Below are 12,246 nucleotides of genomic sequence, written 5' to 3' on the forward strand. Positions count from 1 at the left end.
TCAAAACCTTGCGTCTCTCTTCACGAATCCGCTACCTTTTTTTGACTGGTCACGTCCATGAGATTTTGGATCAATTAGATCCAGAAGTTCGTCGTCGCTGGCTCTAAATAAGAGCTGAGGCCGCTCAGTGATGATATCGAGCAACTGCTTCTGACATTTATAGTAATGTGGGAGCACAGCTTTGGATCTTGAAACTTCTGTAGCACTCAACTCCTTGAAGCCTTTGAACAGGTTTCCAAGGCACACAAGAGTGGAGCTCTCACCAGAGATATCCACTACAGATTCCAGCGGAACAGCAAGAAAAGTGAAAAGAAGATCAACAAAGTCTTCTTTGCATTCAACATATAAAATCTTCATATCGTGTTTCCTCACGATGGCACTGAAAGTTGTTATTTCTTCTGGTCTAGCTTCTATTTCTTTTTCCATATACGGACTTGGCGTAGTGCATGGCTTCATCACACCTTTTGGGCTTTGCTTGTTGAGGAAAGTGTCCGTCAAGGAAGCATTTGAGGAGAAGATACATTCCAGTAGTGTCATGACCTATTTTAAGATTAAGATATATTGAGAGCAGAGCTTGTTTCTAATAACATAGTACATCTACAAATAACATGGAGTAAAGACTAACATACCTCATCTAAACCAATCTCAACAATCCTTTCCGAAACCTTACGAAGATCACCACAGCCTACAGATTTGAGCTTTCTCAAGACAAGGTCAGTGGACCGAACTGCCACTTTCAAGTCGTCAGTTATGATGAATGAAGACCTGCCTCTAACAAATACTCCATCTTGTATGTTGTAGTCTACAACTTTTGCTCCTGACATCGGGGTCTCTTTGTTCATCAACTTTCCACAACGACATCGAGAAGTGCTAAAACCACTGCACATGTCACAGTTGTAAGAACCGCAAGAGAACCACTTGTATCCCTCAGCAGGGTGTAAGTTGAGCTTAAGCCTTTTGCACTGGACATCTCTCAAACTCCTCGGATAAAGGAGTATCTGCTTACAAGCTTCAGTCTCAAAATCATCAGTGCCCATATCCACAACACTTTTATAGAGATTGCTAAAGCAACCAACAGGCACAGGCTCAGATTTACGATGATTCTCAAGCAATCTGACAATGGTGCCCATAGGCAGTGTCAGAAGACTGAAGAGCACATCAACAAAGTCCCTACAAGCCTCAGCGAAAACAACCTTTTTTCTCTCTTCATCAACGACAAGTTTCAAAGTGAACTTAGTCTCTCCAGAACTTTTGGCCATTCCTCCTCAAATTTAGATGGAGGATAGAAGATAACTTTTCAAGGATAACAGGAAATCACAGAGCCATCCTCAACACTTATAAAGACAAAAAAAAAAAAAAACCGAAACAGCCCTTTCAGTTTCCAAAAACTTTGCCGAAAAACCAAGCGTCATCACAAATACTCTGAACCCATCTCTCATGCTTTCATTTCTATCATTAAATGAACAGTACTGCCAAAACCAAGTTCCAAGATTTTAGACAAGTTTCGATATCATGAACAACAGAGACCAGTTCATACTATCAATTTCCCAAAAGTCAACTCTAGTTTAATTAATTCAAAACCTTGATAAATCACGAATACAAATGAAGATACAACAATAATACTATGATCTTCGTGTGTATGTTCTTCAAAAAACGAGAAGTAGCTAAAAAGTCAAAAGATTAGCAATGTCGATGTCCAAGAAACAAATACAGTTACTTGAACAATAAGATGCTAATCAAAAGATTCTCTAGCAATCAAGTATAGCAAGAACTTGACGTTCTGGAACGTTTACATGTGATAATGATAGCCAAGACTCGAGTGGATACATAATTAATATTCACAGGTAGCAATGCTACAGAACAGTGAATGGAGAGTTTCCAGGGAAAATGTATTTGAGTATACATATTTCTTCAATTGGTTTTTGATTATACAACAAAAAATCTAGTTTAATACAAACAAAACCGGGTTTCTTCTACCACTTTAAGCGGATTAGATTACAAACAAACCAGGTAATTTCAACCCCGGTTTACTAATCTCAACCTCATCATTCAAAAACTCACCAATTGTTTTCTATATATCGTCAGTAGGCATGATCTTCAACAGCTTGACCAGATCATATGACTTGAAATCTCTTCCAAAGCACAGAGCCATGTCCAATGCTACTTTCCCGTCCTGTAAAAAATGGCAAGAAGCATTAAACCACATCGATCGGTGGTTATCGCACAAAAACACAGTATCATATATAGCCTCTCAGCTTTTTCTTGATATAACAAAGCCATTTAAACCTTTGTTCTTCTTGTCTTATCAGCACCATTGGTCAACAAGATTTTTGTGATGTCTCGATTCCTGCTTTGCACAGCGATATGTAAAGGAGTCCATCCTTCCTGTAAACCAAAGAAAGTTTCATCAGATCGTCAAAAAGAGTTGATTTGAAATCTTAAAAAGGCTTGGATCATTGCTACTGACATTATCTGTAACATTGACGTCTACATTGTACTTGATAAGTAGTTTTACAGTCTGCAAGGCTCCAACTTGAACTGCATAGTGAAGCGCAGATGCACCGTCCTACATGTTTGAACAGTCCGGTTATGAAAAGTTTGAACCTTTTTCTCAAATGGGTTTTACGTATATGGAACCAAATAAGTTCTTCTCACCCGATCTTGAACGTGTGGGTTTGCTCCTTTCCTCAAAAGATGAGTAATCACTGCTTCTTTTTTACCAATGACTGCCTTATGAAGAGCGGTTTCGCCGTCCTGTTGATCAAGAGATTCAATCAATGACACTGTAAAGACTAGAAACCATATTTGACGACCAAAATTTTATATTTAAAAGCAAAACCTTGTCAACATCATCAATGTTTAGTCCATTGTCCATGAGATTGTCCATTAACTGAATCTGCATTGACAGAGCAAGAGTCTGAAGTGGCTTCCACTTCTTCTGCAAAGTTTCATATGTTATACAATAAAGTATATAAGATTGATATGAGAATGACTTGTAAATGCAATATTGCATAAAAGAGGTAGTGAGGACAAAATCAATTGAAAACATACAGTTGATATCATTTGAAGATTTGGTTTTTCGTTTTGCTGAAGAATCGCTCTTTCTTCAGGTGCAAGAAGTTGCTCAACCTCTGCAAATACACACACAAAAATTACAGATTTGAAAGCTCTTGCAAGAGTAAATGAAGAGAAAGAAGAACCTCTTGCAAGCTGTTCCTCGTAGTTGTTGTCTGTAGTAACCTTCTGGGCTCTTGAGTCTCCATCTTCCCAATCACTCTCGAAATCTAAATCATTTCCGATACCCTCTTCGTCTTCTCCTTCTTCTTCATCTTCACTGTCGCTACCATCGTCTGGGTCTTCCCAAAATTGACGTTTGGATTGTACGGAAGGTGTTCGACGCTTTGTCTCAGAGAAACAGCGGGTCTTCACAGTCAATTGTCTCTTGATGGGAACTGATAAGCGTAATGGGACGCTCCTTGGAAGACAGTCTATGAGTAGCTTCGATTTAGAGATGGAAACGGGAAATTCTGGAAGGAGACAACTTTGTGGACGAATGGATAAGACCCAAGAGACCATTGTCGGGAAGTTCTCCTTCAATTGTAAGTAGAACACTTTCACTCGTATTCAGAAACTAGAAGATAAGAACTGTAAATAAACTGAGACTCCGATGGTGTAAACGCCGGTGAGAGGCTCCGATTCCCGCTTCGATGGTTTCAGGTGGTTTATTAAAAAAACACAAGATACAAAACAACGAATAAAGACGACATTTCCCTGTCCACTAATGCTTTTTGGGCTTTTATTGTTTACCCTCGGCCCATATGTTTAGTTATTAAAGCCCAATATGTATAGACTTCATTGAGTTGATGATATAACAGCTTTTTTTTGCTAACTTAGCTGCTCTCATTGGTTATAAAACAATTGTCTAAAGGAGAATTTAACTGAAAAAAAACATAGTTGTCAGTTATGAATAGTTAAAGTATAGTATTGTAGCTTCAAGTTGCTGTTCTCGGATACTATTAAATATCATACTGTAATTTTGAAACTCCATCGTATGGTTTTCCAGAGACCAACATAATTGCATTGTCCTAATTAGTGTAAAATATTATATTTTCGTGGTGAGTGTTGTTCTTGAAACTTCCTCATTCCACAATCCATTCAAATCCATGTTGGTGGTATATTGCAATACTTGTAATTCCTTTTTTTTTTCATATCTTCCAATGCTCTTTGAAAAAACACTTCTTCACTGAATTTTTTTTTGGAAAGATGAATTCATTCCAGTTTTTCCCATAAAAAAAAATTATTATGTTTAGGGAAATTTCAGTTCATGTCTATAACAGATAGTCAAATTAAGCATATAACCATAAGATAACTTAGGCTATGATATTTGTATAATAATTGCCATATTTCCCTTGACATACACTTTTTTTATTCTTACAAATATGTTTTCCCGTTCTACTTTTAATTGCTTTTAATTTCTGTTAGAACAATTATTAAACTTTGAATTTAACATAATAAAAACATAGATTTTTTTCTACACATAATATGTTTTTTCCATAAACACAACTTTAAATCTATACTATCATACAAATATATATAGTATAGTCAGATTTTGTTTTCAAATAAGACACAATTTTATTGTGTTCCAAACTATTTAGAAACATAGAATAGATAAATAATATACAATATCATCTCTTGCTCTCTTTTCTTTCTCTCTCTCTCTTCGTCCTTCCTCTCTATATTCAAAGCAACAATTCTTTGTTTCCTCATTTATGTATTGCTTTTATTTTTCTTCGTATTCTCCCTCTTATTTTTAATTTTCTTCGATGTGATATGTTATTGTTGTGATTTTATTGTTCTGTACTATCTATTTACCAAATATAGTATAGCACAATATCATACAATTCATTCAAATAATCACGCGACGAGAAGGAGAGATTGGTCCACTTTGGTACCAAATTCACACTTGTCGATGCATGACTATATTCTTCTTTTTTCTTCCACTATGGTTATCATACAAATTCTCCCTTATGTTTAATCATCTAGCATGTAATTTTGTTGGATACAAGAATATGGCTTAAAAATATATCATCTAGCATGTAGTTTTGTTCAATACAAGAATATGGCTTAATTATATATCTTACTAAATCTATAAGATATATTTTTGCATCTTATATATTAAAACAGAAGTCACAACCTTGATTCATGTGTGAATTTTTAAAAAATGGACCCAATGAACCTATTCATAGAAAATCATGTTACATTTAATCTCTAATCTTATCATTTAAAGTTTTGGGCCTACTAGAAATTTTTATTGAGCTATCAATAATTGAATTTAAACAATAGATGATCTATTGGATTTATAAATAGTATAAATTATATATATAATTTAATGTTGTAATACTATACCTCCATATGTTAAATATTTAAATATTTGTCGATGTTAACTTTTAAAATTATAAATATTTTTTTTAAAATAACAAAAATCATATTATCTAACATTGATTAATCTTTACTACCTTAAACCAACGAAAACAAATTTTAAACTATATAGTTTATTTTAAAAACTAAACAAAACCAAATGTTTAATTAAATGTTTAATTATTTACTCAATAATATAAATCTATGAATCGAAAGTTTAATTTTTTAAATTTTTTTCTAAATTTGTGAAATGTTACAATATCTTTGAATATGAAAATAAAAAAATATTTTACTAATCTTTATATATATAGTTACGATTTTAATAATGAAATAATAATCCAAAAATATATATATAGAAGAAAATACAAATACATGTAAAAGTTTGAAACAATCTATTCAAAAAAAAAATACCGTAAACTTATTATGCTTTAAAAATTGATAGACACATATATATTATAATATATACTAATTTATAATTGAAAACAAAATATTTATATAAAAATAAATGAAAACAAAAATCCGCGCGGTTGCGCGAGAGTCGAGATCTAATCTTATCTATTAAAATAAAAGTCACAACTTCTTTTCATGTGTGATATTTTAAATAAGGACTTCACTAAAAAATAATAAATTAAATAACATTTCATTTATTATACATTATTAACGTCTAAGCATTATCACCCGAGTTTACATAGAAATATCCTTTCTCTTAAACAAACAGACTGTAATTAAATAAATCATTCACCACCTATTAAAATCAAACCAAACGGGTGCACTATATCATAGGAATATATGCCAATGTGGCTCATTTTTCGTACCAACAATAACTAATACTAAATGTTCTAATAATCAAACGCAAATCTACCGAAATAAACATATAAGATAAAAAGCTACAAATATAAGTGTCGGTTTGAGAAAATTATTAGATAACAAACAAGTAAACTAACATTATTGTGAACCTGTGAATACACATTTGAAAACGTTTATATTATAATATATACTAGAGCTTGATCGGTTTATTTTTACTTTTTTTCTTTATTAATTATTTGATGACAGTTTTAAACATCGGGTTATTTGGATATTTTAGGTTCATACAAACCTATTCGAATCCGGAAGGATCGGACTCAAACCCCGTCTAAAAAATATAAATATCTGAATGGAGTTTAAATTTTAAAACCTAAAAACCTCAATATAAAAAAAATCGATTCGTATTCGAGTGAGTACTTGGATGCATATGTCTAACTGATTCTTTAAACAAATAAAAAATTATTTATTAACCGGTTTGAATTTTTTTCACAAATGAAGAAATTTCTTTAAAACAGATAGAATTATTATGGTTAACATTTAAAATAAATGGTTTTGAATTACTATAGTAAATACAATTGATGAAGTTGTTAAGAAGAGTGAAATAAGAAAGATGATAAAACATTTAAAATAGGTAAGTTCTATTTTATACTTTGTAATTAATGTTGTTTAATTAATTAAAATGATAATAATAAAATGGTTAGAATTAGTTTAAAAAAGAGTGAAAATTTGTAAGAAACCACTTAAAATAGAAAAATATTATTTTGTATTTCAATTTTAATAGAATAGATAATTAATGATGTAAAACTAAATATTTTGTACATATAAATAAAAACAAATATCTGCGCGGCTGCGGAGGTCAAGATATAGTTTCTGTTTATTATTCATGACGATCCTTTTTTTGTCAATATTTTATTGGCTTACTAATTTTTTTTTATCTTAGATGAAGTAATTTAAAATATTCAAACATTTTTTTTAATTGATTTATTTATTTATATTATTTTATGGTTGTTTTTAGAACTGCAAGATTTGCACAAAGCGATCACAATACTGGTTCTTTTTTTTTTATCGATCACCAAATGGCTCTTGAAAAAATATGTCCCAAAACATGAAACTGCTTATGTTATACAAATCATTTCAATACCTAAAGGACTCTATTACAAAGGCTGGCTACTGATCCACTTTTTGAACATGATAAATGTCTCATCGGGTTTATAATCTGCCGTGTGTCCACCTCCCTATAATTAAAACAATCAAATATATTAATAAACATTTTGATTGTAAAGTAAACATATTAAGTTGAAGCAAGAAGACTTGCTTTGACAGTAGCAAATGTCATCTTATTGGCATAAGTTCTCGTGTATCTGTCAAGAGAAACGCAATGATGGTTTTACGTGAGTTTTGACAAGCTTGTGATACGATCACCGATGAAAAATAAATGACCAAGAAAAACAACACAATAATGTATACCCAGCGATTTGATCGTTCATCATCCAAGGCCTCCAGTCATCAATGATGGAGTAATTGAGAGATCTTATCCAGGCTTGAGTTGCAAGGAAAGGCACCGTCATATCATGATCACCACTAGTCACCATAAGTTACATACAATTTTATAATCTCATTCTCATTGAGTCCTGAATCTTGTAGGTAGAGTGAGTGGCCAATCCAGTGTACGGTTTAAAATCACTTGTTATCTAGTTAGCTTTTATAGAAACTGACAATAAAAACATTTTCAGTTTGGTTCCGGTATTATTTCTCACCTGAAGATAAGAGATCGGAAACCATTAATGCTGTTATTCTTGTGGTATGGTACACTGCTCTGAATGTCGTATTTATACGAAATACCATCATAATTACATTGCCTCCATTCCCCTATACCCCCCTGTAAAGATAAATCATCCCTTAAAATTTAAAAGTTCTCTTTATATCGTCACTTAGTAATCTATCAATGATCTTAAAATAAACTTGCACACACCTTATTAACATGAAGAGCTTTGTGAACTCTCTCGTTATTGGCCCACTTTTCAAGGAGAAAATATTTATATAGCTGCAAAAGCAACCTTGTAATTATCTTTTTTTTTACCTGAAATATCATGTCTGACTGTATAGTTTAACTGTCAACAGGCAAAGATGGATGTGTATACACAGATCACTGTTACTCTGTTCTGTTCTAAGGTTAACCAAAATTTTGGTTCTTGGAAAGGCAGATAAAGCCTATAAGATCAAATACTTCCTCCAGGGATACTAGATGGACGAAATATGTATTACTTACATGGCAATCAGGAGATGTCTTATCGCAATCCGGTAGTAATATATGGTATTTATTCAATCTGTCGGTACACTGTGTAAATCAACCAAAATATATGAATAACTGATGACCATTACTCCATAGATAGAAATGCTGAATACCAGTTACATTCTAGAGTGTGTACCTTTTGGTAAATTTCAGTGAGTTTCAAGCATTCCGTGTTAAGTGAGTCCAAATTTCCATAACTTCCTTTGCAGATTCTTTTCATTGACTGTAAAATTTATATCATTTGAGGCTTAAGTAATATAAAGTTTGGATTTGGTTCATTAAGGATGAAAATATCAAACTTTCTTGTGAGAGTTAAAAAAAAACCTCATAGAGTTCTTCCGAGATTAATGCCATTCCATAAGCAAATGGAATAAGATAGTTGTGTTCCAATTTAGTATCTGTTACTGGGTTTCCAAGAATATAGCCCTGTTTTTTTAAAGAAAAATATGCATAATAAATACATTCCGTTGATGGAAAATACGAAAAGTATATATCAATGACCTGTAGGTTTATTAGAGGCTTGCAACATATATAATTTCCTGCATCATGGCTTATGTATTGTTAGACAGTTAAAGAAAACTGATTAAACATAAAACCGAATAACCGTATCCAAAGAAAACTGTATGTGGACCGGACCTTCTGAGATTTCTTGAACGACGGGCGGAACAACCATACCAGAGTAAGAATCTCCGGCAACGTAAAATGGGTTGGCATAAAATTTTGGATGCTTGCTTAGCCACTGCACACAGAAAAAATACTCCAGATGTTGGTTCATGCTTGGTTTAGTTATCAGAACGTGTATTAATAACTTGAAAATAAATTAAGACAAGAACGAATTCAGCTAATTAAACCTACATTTTACGAAACTGATCATCGGTCAATAAGTCACACAAAGAGAAATACAGAACACACAAGAGCTTTAGTCCAAGACAAATGCTTATGAAGATAATTACGTTTGTCTAAGTTAACCCAAACATTTTGAGGCTTAAAGCGTGTCAAAGTAATGTGACCCTTGTAGTTATATTTAAAATTACCAATGGTCAAAAGAGTACACAAGAAATGGTTGTGGACTGGCTCAAACCAGAGATAAATAAATCTCTAACATATGGTGCTTAACCATATAAGTTAATTTTATTTTTGAGAAATATGACAAATATTTTATATTTATATTATGTGGCCTAAAACCTATGTCTATTAATCAATACCTTTTGAAGAAACTCATGAATCCTCTTAACTTCACCTGTGTCACTAATTTTATCAACAAGCGGAGTTCTTGAATAGGAGAAGCCAGATCCAACAGGCTGATCCAAAAATATTATGTTCGCCATCTGAGGTAAAGATCTAATTTACAAAATGGACATGAGATCGCCATATATGAGCATACTTTCTGCTACATACCTTTGTCCATGAATATGTAGTGGAGACCAAAGAAGGGATACTTCCATTGTAAACCTCGAACTTCAAAGCTAAAGGCCCTATATTTTTCTTTTCCACTTCAAATATATCACTGAAAATAATACTCTGCTAAATAAATGTATAATAGATTTACCGTTCTCAAAAAGAAGGCCAAAAATAGAAGAACATCCAGGTCCTCCAGTTAACCAAATAAGAAGAGGGTCTTCTCGTGGATTATTCTCAGACTTAATGAAATAGTAGAACATTTGTATTTCCTCTTCCTCACCAAGTCCAATGTACCTTCATTTAGATGAATTACTAATTACTAGCTTTAAACTCACTATGCCAATGTAAATAAGAAGGCACAACTTACAAACCCCGTTTCAAGTTCGAAAGGAAGAGGACCTTCAAAACCAGGAAGGAGCTTTACAACGGAGGCAGAGTCAGCAAAATAACGCAATACAAGTAGAACCGGAATCAGCAACTTTAGTGTCAATCTCATTCTCATTTTCGCTTCCAACAATTGATGTCTTTCAAGGGAGGAAAAAAAAGGGAGAGTGTCTATAATTACCAAAAATGAAAAATGGGTTCTATAATGCTTTACTAATGCACTAGTGCATCCAGTCGAGAAACCATTTCGAGAGTCATGTGGTTGGTTTTGACGCTACCAATTTAGGGCGTCACACTCCTTATCCACAAAATTTCGGTTCACGTCGACACAACACGTTTTTAGTATTGCAAATGTCTCTCTCAATATTATTATTCCACAGAAATCAAGATACCAACACCATGAATGATGTAGGGACGTTGCTTTTGTAGTTTTTTTGGCTTTTTTTTCTAGCTTATCAGTTATCACCATATGTTATGCAGATATCTCTATAACCAAAATGACAAAAATGTGCCCTCAAGATATAACATTCCTAAAAAAAAGAAGAAGATATAACATCCCTTCACTACTGCTACTTACAAAAACGACCAACAAATATGCACAACCAACATCATCATGCAATCATAATCCATTAGACCCAAGAATTCTGAAATGAGATTCCATTTTCTTTGGTAGCCTTAGACCATCTCTAATGGTTCAATTTATTTTTTTCTTTTAAAATAGAATATAATTATACTTCAATAATACTATTTTACAATGAAAAATAAAGTGACGAAACAAAAAATAAATGAACTACTCTATTTATAGAATAAATTCATTTTTCACGCTAGAGTGGAAATAGAGTAATATTAGAATAGTTTTAGGGAAATTGCACCGTATGACGTCCAAATAAAGTATAATTAACTCAGTGACCAATTGCCCTATTATACAAATACATCTTCTGTCTTTTATATAATAATGCATTTTTACCCTTGTATCCAACCGGCGCAACCTGCAAAAAGCAAATAAATATAAATTATTATTTTTATTTACAATAAAAAAGTGAATGTGTCTTTTCTTTTGACACAAATTGTAAATGACAATAATTACGGAAGATGTATTGTGTCTGCCACGAAAATCACCGAATACATTCCCAGCAATGTTTGTGAAGTAGCAGCCCGGTTGTGACGCCTCTGTCGAAGATGGGAGACAAAGGATTCACGGCTTCGGAACTCGAAAGTCGCGGCGATCGTAACGCCTCTATGAATAATTTCCCGTTTCAAGATTCAATAGTGAGTGAAGCCACAATGATTCTTTCATTTCTTTTCCTCCTTCTCGTAAACATTGATTTTCACAATCATGTTTTTGACGCCGTGAATAAACCAAAATTGAAGAAGATGAACATTTTTTGTTAAATTATCTTCTATTCTATGCATATAGAATAGAAATGTAAAGCGATATGTATTATTTTGTTCTATTCATGTTATGCAATGCGATATATTTGTTACATTCCATTTGATGATCAATAAATAGTGTTCTATTTTGTTAAGAAACATAATCTATCATTTTCTTAAGTTCTATATATCATTGTAAAAATCGTACAATATTCTATATTGTATTGTTTAATATTATATAATATAATATAACATAATAATTTGTACTTTTTTAGATTTTGATATTTAGGTTTTGGGTTTATATTTGAGTTTAGGGTTTAGTGATTATGGTTTAGGGTTTAGTATTTAATAAGTGAGGAGGTATGTATATTAACTTATTACATGTAATCCTAAATATTTCACAATTTGTGTCAATATGTACTATACTATGTATTTTGTTACATTTTATTTGGATCTAGAGTTTAATTATATTTGGGTTTATAGTTTATATTTTTGGATTAGAGTTTACTGACAAGGTTTAGGGTTTAGTATTTAGAATTTAGTAACCGTATCAGTTGAACGTTAAATGTTATTCA

At 32.4% G+C, this 12,246-nt stretch overlaps 3 protein-coding genes across 14 annotated transcripts; all 3 read right to left on the reverse strand.

Moving 5' to 3' along the window:
- On the reverse strand, nt 1-1,259 carry LOC125586107. Its single transcript, XM_048755918.1, has 2 exons — nt 630-1,259; nt 1-540 (listed from the first exon to the last, which is right to left on the reverse strand). Exons 1-2 carry the CDS (start codon nt 1,257-1,259, stop codon nt 1-3), a joined length of 1,170 nt encoding a protein of 389 aa, XP_048611875.1.
- A 616-nt stretch (nt 1,260-1,875) lies between these two features.
- Nucleotides 1,876-3,741, reverse strand: LOC125585542 (ankyrin repeat domain-containing protein EMB506, chloroplastic-like). Its single transcript, XM_048754826.1, has 7 exons — nt 3,201-3,741; nt 3,052-3,131; nt 2,840-2,938; nt 2,656-2,754; nt 2,468-2,566; nt 2,287-2,385; nt 1,876-2,173 (listed from the first exon to the last, which is right to left on the reverse strand). The coding sequence occupies exons 1-7, from the start codon at nt 3,574-3,576 to the stop codon at nt 2,072-2,074; spliced, it is 954 nt and encodes a 317-aa protein (XP_048610783.1). The 5' UTR covers nt 3,577-3,741; the 3' UTR covers nt 1,876-2,071.
- A 3,520-nt stretch (nt 3,742-7,261) lies between these two features.
- LOC106390950 (serine carboxypeptidase-like 13) lies at nt 7,262-10,562 on the reverse strand. Of its 12 annotated transcripts, none has more exons than XM_013831510.3 (14): nt 10,288-10,549; nt 10,065-10,210; nt 9,914-9,990; nt 9,721-9,816; nt 9,152-9,254; nt 9,017-9,054; nt 8,840-8,941; nt 8,652-8,738; nt 8,492-8,560; nt 8,195-8,266; nt 7,980-8,101; nt 7,690-7,803; nt 7,538-7,583; nt 7,262-7,457 (listed from the first exon to the last, which is right to left on the reverse strand). In XM_013831510.3, the coding sequence occupies exons 1-14, from the start codon at nt 10,416-10,418 to the stop codon at nt 7,377-7,379; spliced, it is 1,284 nt and encodes a 427-aa protein (XP_013686964.2). In that variant the 5' UTR covers nt 10,419-10,549; the 3' UTR covers nt 7,262-7,376. The 12 variants fall into 12 exon arrangements, with proteins under 12 accessions (XP_013686964.2, XP_048610776.1, XP_013686963.2 ...); XM_048754819.1 differs by having other exon boundaries at nt 8,195-8,302; nt 9,721-9,843; XM_013831509.3 differs by having other exon boundaries at nt 9,721-9,843; nt 9,914-9,981; nt 10,288-10,548.
- Between the last annotated feature and the right edge of the window lie 1,684 nt (nt 10,563-12,246).

This window comes from Brassica napus, chromosome C4 (genome assembly GCF_020379485.1).
Source record: "Brassica napus cultivar Da-Ae chromosome C4, Da-Ae, whole genome shotgun sequence".
Taxonomy (NCBI): Eukaryota; Viridiplantae; Streptophyta; class Magnoliopsida; order Brassicales; family Brassicaceae; genus Brassica; species Brassica napus.

Coding starts and splice junctions, on each gene's coding strand:
- LOC125586107 (XM_048755918.1), bottom strand. CDS start 1,259: ATGGCCAAAAGTTCTGGAGAGACTAAGTTCACTTTGAAACTTGTCGTT. Junction 541..629: donor TTGAGATTGGTTTAGATGAG/GTATGTTAGTCT, acceptor ATCTTAAAATAG/GTCATGACACTACTGGAATG.
- LOC106390950 (XM_048754815.1), bottom strand. CDS start 10,418: ATGAGAATGAGATTGACACTAAAGTTGCTGATTCCGGTTCTACTTGTA. Junction 9,991..10,064: donor TGGCCTTCTTTTTGAGAACG/GTAAATCTATTA, acceptor AGAAAAATATAG/GGCCTTTAGCTTTGAAGTTC. Junction 7,458..7,537: donor TGACATTTGCTACTGTCAAA/GCAAGTCTTCTT, acceptor TTTTAATTATAG/GGAGGTGGACACACGGCAGA.
- LOC125585542 (XM_048754826.1), bottom strand. CDS start 3,576: ATGGTCTCTTGGGTCTTATCCATTCGTCCACAAAGTTGTCTCCTTCCA. Junction 2,755..2,839: donor ACATTGATGATGTTGACAAG/GTTTTGCTTTTA, acceptor CTTGATCAACAG/GACGGCGAAACCGCTCTTCA. Junction 2,386..2,467: donor ACGTCAATGTTACAGATAAT/GTCAGTAGCAAT, acceptor TTTGGTTTACAG/GAAGGATGGACTCCTTTACA.